This window comes from Castanea sativa, chromosome 5 (genome assembly GCF_040712315.1).
Source record: "Castanea sativa cultivar Marrone di Chiusa Pesio chromosome 5, ASM4071231v1".
Lineage (NCBI taxonomy): Eukaryota > Viridiplantae > Streptophyta > Magnoliopsida > Fagales > Fagaceae > Castanea > Castanea sativa.
In genome coordinates this window covers 44,245,680-44,256,723 of record NC_134017.1, presented here as the reverse complement: position 1 = coordinate 44,256,723, position 11,044 = coordinate 44,245,680, and the positions used below count along the sequence as shown (strand labels likewise).

Below are 11,044 nucleotides of genomic sequence, written 5' to 3'. Positions count from 1 at the left end.
AGACAATACATAAAAAGTATCAACTCTTTTTAGAGTGTGGGTTTTCTGGAAGAGAATAGAAAACCCTTATGAAGAACTTGATAATTAAGCCTGAGGTGGAGTGGGTTAGCTGATTAGTTTGTTTGAGGTTGCAAAGGTTTAGAGGAAAGGGTCTGATTGCTTTAATCTGTAAGCTAGTTTGGGGGCCAAATTCTGAATGAAGAAAGCATAATAAAGAGTATAAGCTGGGAGAAAAAAGGCCTGGAGTAACAGCAAAATGGAACTTCAAGAATACAATTAAGAACAGATTGATCTTCTGTAAACGGGGTATTCCTCTGTCAGCCGTTAAAGCTCGAGTGAAATGAATTTTTCATATTTGCTCCCGCTATGGATAATAATTGATTTGTTTTCTTTGTTTTGTTTTGTTTTGTTTTCTTTTTTTTTTTTTTTTTTGACTAAAAAGATAGACTAAAATAGTGTTAAAAAAAGGTTAATGCAAGTCCAATGTGTAGTTTTATTTTTTATTTTTTATTTTTTTTATTTTTTTTTTTGAGTTTCTTTGTGGTTAGAAGTGTTGTACATCTGTACGTTTGTAATCTTTTCAGTTTGTCTATAGAATTCTTGTTCAAAAAAAAAAAAAAAAAATTGTCCTCACACCATTGTGAATTTTTAATTTAGATACATATTTATTCCTTCAATTACGCTAGAGATATATCTCGTTGAGGTGGCACATTGTGATTAATGCAATATCACTTTTACTAAGATCACTAATTAATTAATGCAAGTCACTGTTACTAGGACCACCAACATCATTTTATTGTACACCAATTACAGTATGTCACTTTAGTAGTTATGAAAAATGTTATGACATAAGCATAAGATTTATTGTATTTTTCTTTTGCATTTCCTGATGCACATTTCCCACCACCACCCCCACCCCCCACGGCACTCGGTGGAGCAGTATAGCAAGCGCTAATTTAGGACCATCCAAAAACAGTAGTGAGAACATAAATTAGCAGCAGAGATAAGGGGTACAAAAGATATGCTAGGATACTTGTCCAGAATGGGAATTTGATGCAGAAGCTGGTGAAAATACCCATCACTGTGCAGATAAGTAGAACAACCAGAACTTCAGCTGAGACATCCCATGACAAATCTCGTATGTAAACAAGGGCCAAGAAGATAGCTAAACCCATCATGTTGTTCATGAATACTCCATTATAAATCTGCCAAAAACCTTCCAAGTGTCAAATAAAATGATCTAAAATATTGAAGACCAACTTAGGTAAATGCTTCAAAGAAAAGAAAATGAACTTGTTGCAAAATGCAAATACTATTTGTGGGGTCAATGGGCCCAGGAATAGGTGTTGGCCTGAGGCCTAATTCAAGGACATTGAATGGTCCGAGAATGTGGGAATATTAACCCAAAAGGCAACACTTATCCAAGAAGGTGGTCCGAGGAAGAGTATGTCCTTGGCTTTGTAAAGCCAAGGTAGGAGAGGGTTGTTTGGCATCCAAAAACGATATTCTAGGAAATTCTATAAGTAAGGATAGGCATGGTGGATGTACAAAATAAGAAGAATGGCTATAAAATATCTAAGATAAAGTTGTTACCACCGCATTGAATACTTTGTAGCTAACTCTCTGGCTACATTAATGGGGAAATGATGCCTGAGCATCAAGGTTTAGCCTTACAGCTGCCTCCAACGACTTTAGGGATAGGTTGATAGGACAAGTATCTAAATCAGTAATCTGATCCATACGTGGAAGAGGGGAGAAGAAGGGGGATGATATATAAGGCGAAGGAAGACATTCAGGAGGGGGATCGAAGAAAAAAGGGAGAAAATACTGTACACATTAGCACTCATGATTGTAATTTATCTTTGAAAGAGTGAAAAATAAGATCCATTATCCTCCGCTTGAATCCGAGGACGATTTTTGTTACATAAACAATCCAACGTGTATGATGTTACGATCTAGCCCATCATTTTTGTTGTTTAACATCACTAAAACCTAAATTTCAAGCCTACTCTTTACAAATTTCACTGTATTGAGTTTTTTGGACCTATCCCCTTCTTATTGTTGGGTTTGGGGTCAAATTGTGACCTTACACTATTTAAACCACACATGTACAGGTTTAATTTTCAATGGAGATATATACCAACTGATTAACTCACAAAGATAGAACTTTCTGATTGACTTATCAAAAAAAGGATTGAACTTTCTGATGAGAATATAAGATGTAAGCAGCACCATTGTACTAGAAATGAAACTAGGAATTGTTATCTCATGATCAAATGAAAAGATAAGTTTGGGGGAGAAGTAAACCTCAGAAAAGGTTAAAGAGATAGCTTTTTCTGTCTTCTGTCTGGCAGAAGTAATTGCTCTTAGTGTCTGTCTGTAGTTCAAAGCCAAGGGTATCACAACATATGGTACCAAAAATGATGGGACGTTTACAGCAGTAGAAAACTCTTGGAGAGTTTGCATAAGGGGTTGTGCTAGCAAAACAGTGATAGCGGTTCCAAGAATCAATAGAAAAGCTGCCTTAATGTAATTCAACCATGCCATGTCAGTTCCCTTACTCTCCTTTTTCTGAGCCAATAGCCTTATTTGCTCTTCAGTTGTTTTCTGCATTTGTGTCATGAGCATCAAGGCGATATTATTGCGCTTAGTGTTGAAATAAATCTTAACACTCATCAATCTTTACCTTTGAATCGCTATTAAAAAACTTTGGCTTGTCATGTCCCTGATTGTTGGCAGACTGCTGAGCCTTATTAAGCCATTTTGAGACTCCTTTAATGAATTCATTCTCAGTTATATGAGAATCACCAGAGATATCAAACTCCTCCATCACCTTTTCTTCATAGTCATCCTCATTCAAACCTACTTCTTCTATTTGCATCCCTAAGATTAATGCTCTCAATTCATCAGCTGATATATGGTTATCATTATTCTTGTCGATTTTGTGAAAAAGCCTGCAAATATATGTAGTGACTAATTGATAAGATAACAGAAATCCTTGAAAAATATGTGTAGCTAAAGAACCTTAAAGTAGTACTTAACAAGCTTACTCTCTTATAATTGTTATGTTAGGTCTGCCACCACCAGTGAGAAGACTCGGTAGTAGGTTTTTCTGAACATACTTGCGCATCAGATATTCAAGTCTCCTATTCTGAATCCATGGCTGGAATACCTGCACCATTTTTTTGTGAAGAAAAAAAAAATTACAAATTTATGTCATTAAAATAGTAAAGTTATTACCTATATATAGTTAGAATAATGGTTAAATAATCAAATTCAACATTTTTCTAATAGATTGAACTTTTGGGGCAATTAATATAATTAACCGTAGTATTAGTATCAGAGGACTTGATCATGAGTCTGAAGCATGTTTCTGTTCTACCTCTCATTTATAAAGTTGAAAATCTCTCTTGTTCAGAGTCATATTCTAGGGAACGTTTCCCATGCTAATGGAATTGTATTTACCTGATAAGTGCAGTAAACAAATAGGAAGGCTAGAGTAACAATGAGAGAAACTAAGACTACAATTCGAATCCCTGAAAATGAATTGAGAACTTTTGCCAGTTGAAGAATGAAAAATGGGATCATGGATACAATCATTATTCTTGCAGTAAAGTAGGTTTCAACGTCAGTGCTAACACCGTAACCTGCATCATCCATACACACATAGAGGGACATCAATTACATTGAACAAAGATGTTTTATATTAGTCATAGAAGAGATAAGAAAAAAACCAGTTAAACTGAATGGTCTCTTATTTTCTATGTCTGGTGAATCTGAAGGCTGTGAAAGATCATAGCTGCCAAAAGCAATAACAGAACCCCAGGTTAATGTAAGAAGCATGATTGTTGATCCTGCAAGTAAGCCCATTCCCATTATTGCCAATGCTTCAATAGTGTCTGTACTTCCTGTCACTCCAGTCACTACAAACAAATATGTTCTTAATCATATGAGATTGGAGTTTTTGGAACAATTGAATAAAGATATTTAGCTGATACATGCATAATAATTAACTTACTAGTTACTACTCTAAAAAAAGTTCATGTTGATACAAACTAGGGTTATTTATATTTATTTATGTGGTTCAACAAAAAAAGAAATGAAGAAATTAATTAAATAATTAACTAGAGACTGGAGATATAACTAATTTTTGAGAGATTTCTGTTCAAAGTTATTAATAACTATAAATCATATGTACTAAACATATTAGAAAAAAGAAGTGCTTAAACCTGTCTACTAGAATGACATAATTAAGGATGTATACTTAAAAAATGTAGAATAACTTTGTCGTCTGGAGAGTCTCTTCTTTTTCACTGATAATTTGAAACTTAATTGGTGAAATTCTTGTGTTCAAAAAAACAAAATGCTGGTTTAAGTAGTATCCATTTCTAAATTGTCGAATCTAAATTTATTTTAAGGGGTATAAATTTCAAGTTATTCCTCTCAATCCGTAAAGATTAATTTCTTTATGAAGCAAAAACCGATTGCCACATAAGACCATCTCTTGAGGTAAGATGAGGCTTGGATAAATCTGTAGTTCCATTTTACTAAAGTAAAGGGGAAAAAGTAGTGCATTTAAAAGTTTCTTTTTTTAAAAGAAGGTTTTTTTTTTTTAAAATAATTACGATACCTCTCACACGATAGATTTAGAGAAAATTTTATGAAAGAAAAACATGTGAAAATATTAATTCCTAATTAATAAAATATCTATGTAAATACCATATTGTTGATTCAATAAGAGAAAGGGAGACACCTAGAAAATAAAAAATAAAAAAATTCCTTGTAATTCTAAGTACATGTTTGTTTGAAGAAATAACTTGTATCAATTTCAATTTATTCCTTCCCAGTCCAATAATTTCTTTGTTAATAAGAAACGATTGCCACTAGAGGCATTCCCTGGGACTTGGGACTAGGGAATGGGAGGTAAGATTGAGCTGACGCTTGGGTAGGTCTTAAGTTCAATTTTTCACTAAACTGGAAAAGAATATTTTAAAGGTAGTGAAAGTAGAGTAATTCTTAAGTACTCCCAGAGCACGGAGAATAGTGCTCCCTCCTCTCACATTCATGGTGGGGTTTGCTCATTAAATTCATGGTAGGGTCCACCATGAATGTGAGAAAAGGAAGTACCATTTCACTATACTTCGTGACTACCTAAGAATTTTCCGTGAAAGTAAAGTTCAATAGAAAAAAAATACTGTATGTATATCTGTATGTATATAAAACTTTTTTTTTTCTTTTTTAGAATATAAAAACCATGTTGACTCAATATGAGAAAGTTAAAAATAATTTTTAAAAAAATTAAAAAAAGAAGAAAGAAAGAGGGTACATTGCCGTCATGGTGATATAGAGTCCATTTAGGAACAACTTATTTAGCTGAAACTGGAAATTTTTTGCTGAAAGTATAGAAAAAAAAATTTAAAAGCTAGCTGAATAATACAATAGGGCCCATGAATAGTACCAAAAAGAAATTAAAAACTAAAATATGCCGAAACCTTCATCAGCTCCCAAATGAAGTCTTAATACAATAACTATCAAATTATTATATAAAAAAAACTATCATTGTATCACACATTAAATTAGCTTGCTTATTTACATTTCATTTTCTCCTATCTTAAGTATAGTTGATTGATTCTCAAAAAAAAAAAAAAAAGTATAGTTGATTTATACTTTGTCCAGTAGTGTCCACTTTGGAATTTAGAGTGAGAATAGCTAATCTTGTCACCTTATGGAGAGAGAATGTTTAATTTTTTATAAGAATGAAGAGAGAATAATTAATCGGCCTTGTGGACACATGCTACGTGAAGTTGATCTTAAAGTATACTATATTTTAAAGAAGTATATGTTCTTTCGTATGGGATCGAGTTTTATATTCAACGCAAAGCGGATCGTAAAGCTTTATATCATAATATTAAATGTAGATCTAAATATGGAAGATGAATTAATGTCCCAAAATAGTAATGGACCATGAAGTGGGAATTGCCTCAAATTAGTATACTGGCTAACCACTAGAAACTGGTAACATGTGTACTTTATTATGCTGCCTAGGAAGGTGATTACATGTACCTGTCAGTGTCAATGGTCATCTGTTTGTAACTGATGCAATAATGTATCGTTGAATTGGAAAGACCCAGCCCAAATTTACATGAAATTTAATTGAATAAAGAAAAAGGAAGAGGGTTGAAACTAAAATTTTCATTTATAATTGCATGATTATACCTAATTCCCACTAAGATAGTTTCTAGTCTCCCTTTAAATTCGTGTAGGAATTTTTTTTTTCCACATGAATGATGTAATGGGAATATTCAACCTTTCCCAGTGGAGAAAGAAAAAATATGCACTTTTTTCATATTAGAAAATGTCCATTAGAAATTATATTTGAAAAACAAAAGACTTCGCGGTGACATTCACTTTAATCATATAATGTTTTAATTCTTGTTTCATGATATTAGAAAACTCATAATAATAAAATATATAAATGGTAGCAAAAATTATATCAAGGTACTTCGCTTTTTCTTGATTCTAACTAGGAAGAATTGTGTAGGTTTTTTTTTTTTTTCTTGTGGGGGTGCTGAATAAGAAATTGCATTAACAGAGAAAGGAAAACAACACAACCAACATCAAACAAACAAAACCAAAAAAAGGGATGGGACTCAACCAACTCCTCCCTCTACAAACTCGGAAACTACAGAGAAGGGGGAGTCCCAAGACCTGTCCCAAGAATAAGCCCATTGGGCTAAGGAATGAGCTACAAGGTTAGAGTCTCTAAAAACAAAACAAGCATTCCGTTGTATAAAATAATTGTATAAGTTACAGATCCATAACTTGTAAAATATAGAGCTCTTTAGTAATATTATTATAGTAATGTTGTTTAAGTGATATGAAAATACGTGTGAGTGGAAAAGTGTTATAAAAATAAATATTGTATTGTTTAAATAACAAAAACTTTTATTTAAACAACACAATTAAATAGACCCATATTGTTGCCAAATAGGGGTCTTACATTAAAACAAATGATTTAATTTCTTAGCTTGATGATAAAAAGTAATTATCATAGAGCCAATTCTAGATTCAAATCTTATCATATATGTGAGAACTAAGAAAAATTTAAGATTGACAATAGTTCAAATCTTGTACTATCAATCAAAACTAGGAAAAAGGTGTAACAATATTCAAATGGGTGAAGTTCTTTTAAGCAAAATATTTATAGAAGAAAAGAGTCCACCTCAAAATGATAAGAGGAGAAACCAGTAAGATGCTTACCAAGTACCAAACCCACTTGTGGGATTGTGCCAAGCATGTGGAATAAGCTAGCACCGAAGATACCAGTCCCAAACATTTGAAAGAAAAGGTCAGTGCCACTTGAAACGTACTTCTCTGCTAAGGACAGCAAGAACTCATATACAATAATCATGAAGAGCTGCCCCCAAACCTTTGTTGTGCAAGGCAAGAAGCCATAAGTGGGCTCACAAGTCACTGTTGTTGCTTTAACATCAACCTCAAGGATTGAAGAATGGCTTATTTGGTCTATGACATCGGATATAAGGTTGGAATTCTCTCTGAAGGAACGGCTATTTCCCGAATTAGGTATAAGGATGACTAAGAGAATGATAAAAGAGACTCTCAACATTGTGTTGGAGAAAATTCTGTGCAAAAGTGTTTAAAATGACAAGCTGAAGATGGATTGAGGAGCAAGTTAGCAGTTTAAGAATGCTATAGATGAGCAGGAAACACTGCGCAACGTGTAATTTTAAACGCAGCAGTCCTGACTTTTCTCCGGCCTGCTTAATAGGTGATGCAATCGATTAAGACCTCCAAATAAAAGAAGGCCTATAAGTTGTAAAAAAAACTATATACATATAATATATTTATCTATATATTTTAACTAAAAAAAATTATGCACTCTTATTGGCTAATAAAATGCATTAAAAATGCTCCATTGTATCTTAAAATACAAAAGATTAAAAAGGAAAAAAAAAAAATCAAACTTCAACTAACAAAATTAAATTTAAGGGACAAATTTATTAACTTATTCTTGAAATATGCTAAAATTAAAATTAATACTAGACAAATTCATTAGTAATATAGCGTAATTGTCTTAAAATATATTAAAATAAAGATTATAAATTTCAAAAATAAAAGAAAAACCTCTCATCTCTCTGTCTCTCCATTTATATTCTCACGGTCTTGCCTTTCTTTTCTTTATCTTCATCTGGATTCTTGATCTTTTTTCTATAAACTCAATTGGTTAGTTAGCTTGAAAATTTTCTGTGTTGATTCCGGTGAAGCATTATTCACGCACTGTGCAAGTACTATTCATGCACTATTTATACACTGTTCATATACTTTTCTGTAACTTTTTCATTTTTTGTAACTTTTTCATTAAAAATAAGTTCCACGGTACTATTCACACATTTAAAAATTATTTTATTACAATATTTTCTGTTTTCAATTTTCAATAATAAATTTTATCTAAACAGACTCTTAGAATCTTCTATTTATATAACTTAAATTATATATATTTTTAGGTGCAGTTTAGATGCATTCTTTGTTGATTCCGGTGAAGCATTATTCACGCACTGTGCAAGTACTATTCATGCACTATTTATACACTGTTCATATACTTTTCTGTAACTTTTTCATTAAAAATAAGTTCCACGGTACTATTCACATATTTAAAAATTATTTTATTACAATATTTTCTGTTTTCAATTTTCAATAATAAATTTTATCTAAACAGACTCTTAGAATCTTCTATTTATATAACTTAAATTATATATATTTTTAGGTGCGGTTTGGATGCAGCGTCCAAGTTTTGCGTCCAAGTTTTGCCTTTTTTTTTTTTTGGCTGCTGTAGGAGACAAGCGCGCAGTGTGCGCGCACTGTGCGCGCACTGTGTATGTACTTTTTTAGCAATTTTTTATTAAAAGTGGGTCGCGCAACACTATTTACACATTTAAAAATTATTTTGCTACAGTGTTTTTAGTTTTCAGTTTTTAATTTTCAACAATAAGTTCTATCCAAACGGACTCTTAATTTGTTATGATGTTTTATTGCACAACTGTTTGATGGGATGGGACACGTTTTTTGCGTAGCTTTTCTACCCTTTTCTCCCGTGACAATTCACAACTGATTGGACACGTTTTTTATTTAAAACTTAGCCACAAGATGAAATTCAATGGATGATAGGAGTAGTGGAGTACAGGCTGGACACATTTTTACACCTTTTTTTTTTTTTTTTTGTAAGGAGTACAGCGCACTGCCCACCGTTATAAGTTTCTCACTTCTTTTTTTTTTTTTATCTGACAGTTTATCTATTATTATAAATTATTATACCAATTAATAATTTGATATGTATTATATCAACTCATTTGTATTATAGTAATACTAATTTATTAAGTCATGTATTAAATTAATTTTTATTTGTGTAGGTTTAAACTTTAAAGTGGTCACGGCTCTAAAAAAATTGAAATAATCAGGTTCTATTGTTCTATACTTTAAATTTTATTTTTAGTTAAATTATCATTTTTAATTATAAATTTTGTTTTATTTATATATAAATATTTTCTCATTATAAATGTCTACTATAAAATATTTATCCGGACATGAAAAACTTCTAAAAAAAGAGAAAAAGTTCCTTTTAAAATTTTTGTCTAAGGCCAAAGTCCATGCTCCCTTAATTTTTTATAATAAGGTCCCAAAGGCCCTGCTCCCTTAGTTTTCATATAAAAAATTAAAGCTACAAATAGAAGTGGATTGCAGGGAATCAGATCAAGATGACTTGCTATATATGTATCAATCAGCTGATCCACTAATCTGATTCTGTAGTTGACTAATTGGCCATTATGCTGGAGTCAATTCTCCTATTTCTGCAACCTCAAAACTTAATATAATGTTGAGACTCACATGTCCAATTGGTCTAGCTGAACTAGCAGTCTTAATGAGAATACGAAGCATCAGCATTGTGCCCAAGGAAAATAGTAGTGGGCCTGAATTTCTGTTTTTTATTTTATTTTATATATTTTTATATAAAATGTATAGAGCTTTTAACATCGCTTTTGATTCTCTCACTCACATCTACTATTTCTCGTCTCTTTTTTCACATTCATTTTTAGGTTTAAAATGTGGACATTATTTCATTAATTGTGGATATGTGTGTGAAATAGTGGAGGTAGACAAGCATTTTTTCCTTTTTTCCTTTTCTTTTTCTTTTTCTTTTTTTCAATATTTGACTTTGAAGGATGAGGAAGACCTTATCCCACTACTAGCAAGCTAAAGATATGTTGAAAACATCTTGTGATGCACGCTATAATTCTAAGATTTAGCTCAAACAATTGGTAATGAGCCTTTTTAAAATAAAAAATAAAAACAAAAACAAAAATCCTGCCAATAAAGAATCGGTCATAGTGAGGACTATAACGACCAGGAACACGGTTTTTAATTATTTTTTACCACTATTTTTGAGAGATTTCTAGTACAAAATGGAAAAAAATAAAAAATAAAAAAAATAAATAAATAAAGAAGAGAGAGAGAGAGAGAGAAGCTAGAGATGGTCCAAATCGTTGTAAGATGGTTCAGATGAACTATTGTTAACTTGTAAGTTGTAACTGAAGAATTACCCTGTACAAGAAACAAGTGGAGGGAAGACATGTCTTCCCTCCACTTGTTTCTGAATTCTGAAAAGCAAGTCTTAAGTTGGGACTGGTAGTTGATTTAATTTTTTTTTTTTTTTTTTCATTTTAGCACGTTCAAGGAAGATCAGATTGCTTAATCAGTTAGACTTGAATTATCCATCTGGCACTAGCACATGTTATAATCTGTGTGAATAGGTCATGAATCCAAGTAATACACAAATACAAGACATGAATGCTTAGTCATTGCACATGATTTTAGAATGTCCGCAGCCACAAAACTAATTTAATTTATTAAAGATGTTGAAATTATATTGATATACATTTTTACCAAACTTGCACTCAACCGAATGAACTAACGGTCCATTTGATTGGTGATGTAGATTGTGCATAAGGACTTTTCCAAGGTATATGGA

The 11,044-nt window shown here is 31.9% G+C and overlaps 1 protein-coding gene across 1 annotated transcript; it reads right to left on the bottom strand.

Moving 5' to 3' along the window:
• Positions 1–909: 909 nt before the first annotated feature.
• Positions 910–7,734, bottom strand: LOC142634216 (sodium/calcium exchanger NCL2-like). Its single transcript, XM_075808508.1, has 7 exons — positions 7,261–7,734; positions 3,735–3,923; positions 3,466–3,647; positions 3,051–3,172; positions 2,687–2,954; positions 2,308–2,607; positions 910–1,205 (listed from the first exon to the last, which is right to left on the bottom strand). The coding sequence occupies exons 1-7, from the start codon at positions 7,625–7,627 to the stop codon at positions 957–959; spliced, it is 1,677 nt and encodes a 558-aa protein (XP_075664623.1). The 5' UTR covers positions 7,628–7,734; the 3' UTR covers positions 910–956.
• Between the last annotated feature and the right edge of the window lie 3,310 nt (positions 7,735–11,044).

Bases quoted from the DNA above. Each gene is read 5' to 3' on its own strand.
- LOC142634216 (XM_075808508.1), bottom strand. From the start codon at position 7,627: ATGTTGAGAGTCTCTTTTATCATTCTCTTAGTCATCCTTATACCTAAT. The intron at 3,648-3,734 runs GTTTTTTTCTTA...TGGATGATGCAG, and splicing joins GAGACCATTCAGTTTAACTG to GTTACGGTGTTAGCACTGAC. The intron at 2,608-2,686 runs GTAAAGATTGAT...ACACAAATGCAG, and splicing joins TTTTTAATAGCGATTCAAAG to AAAACAACTGAAGAGCAAAT.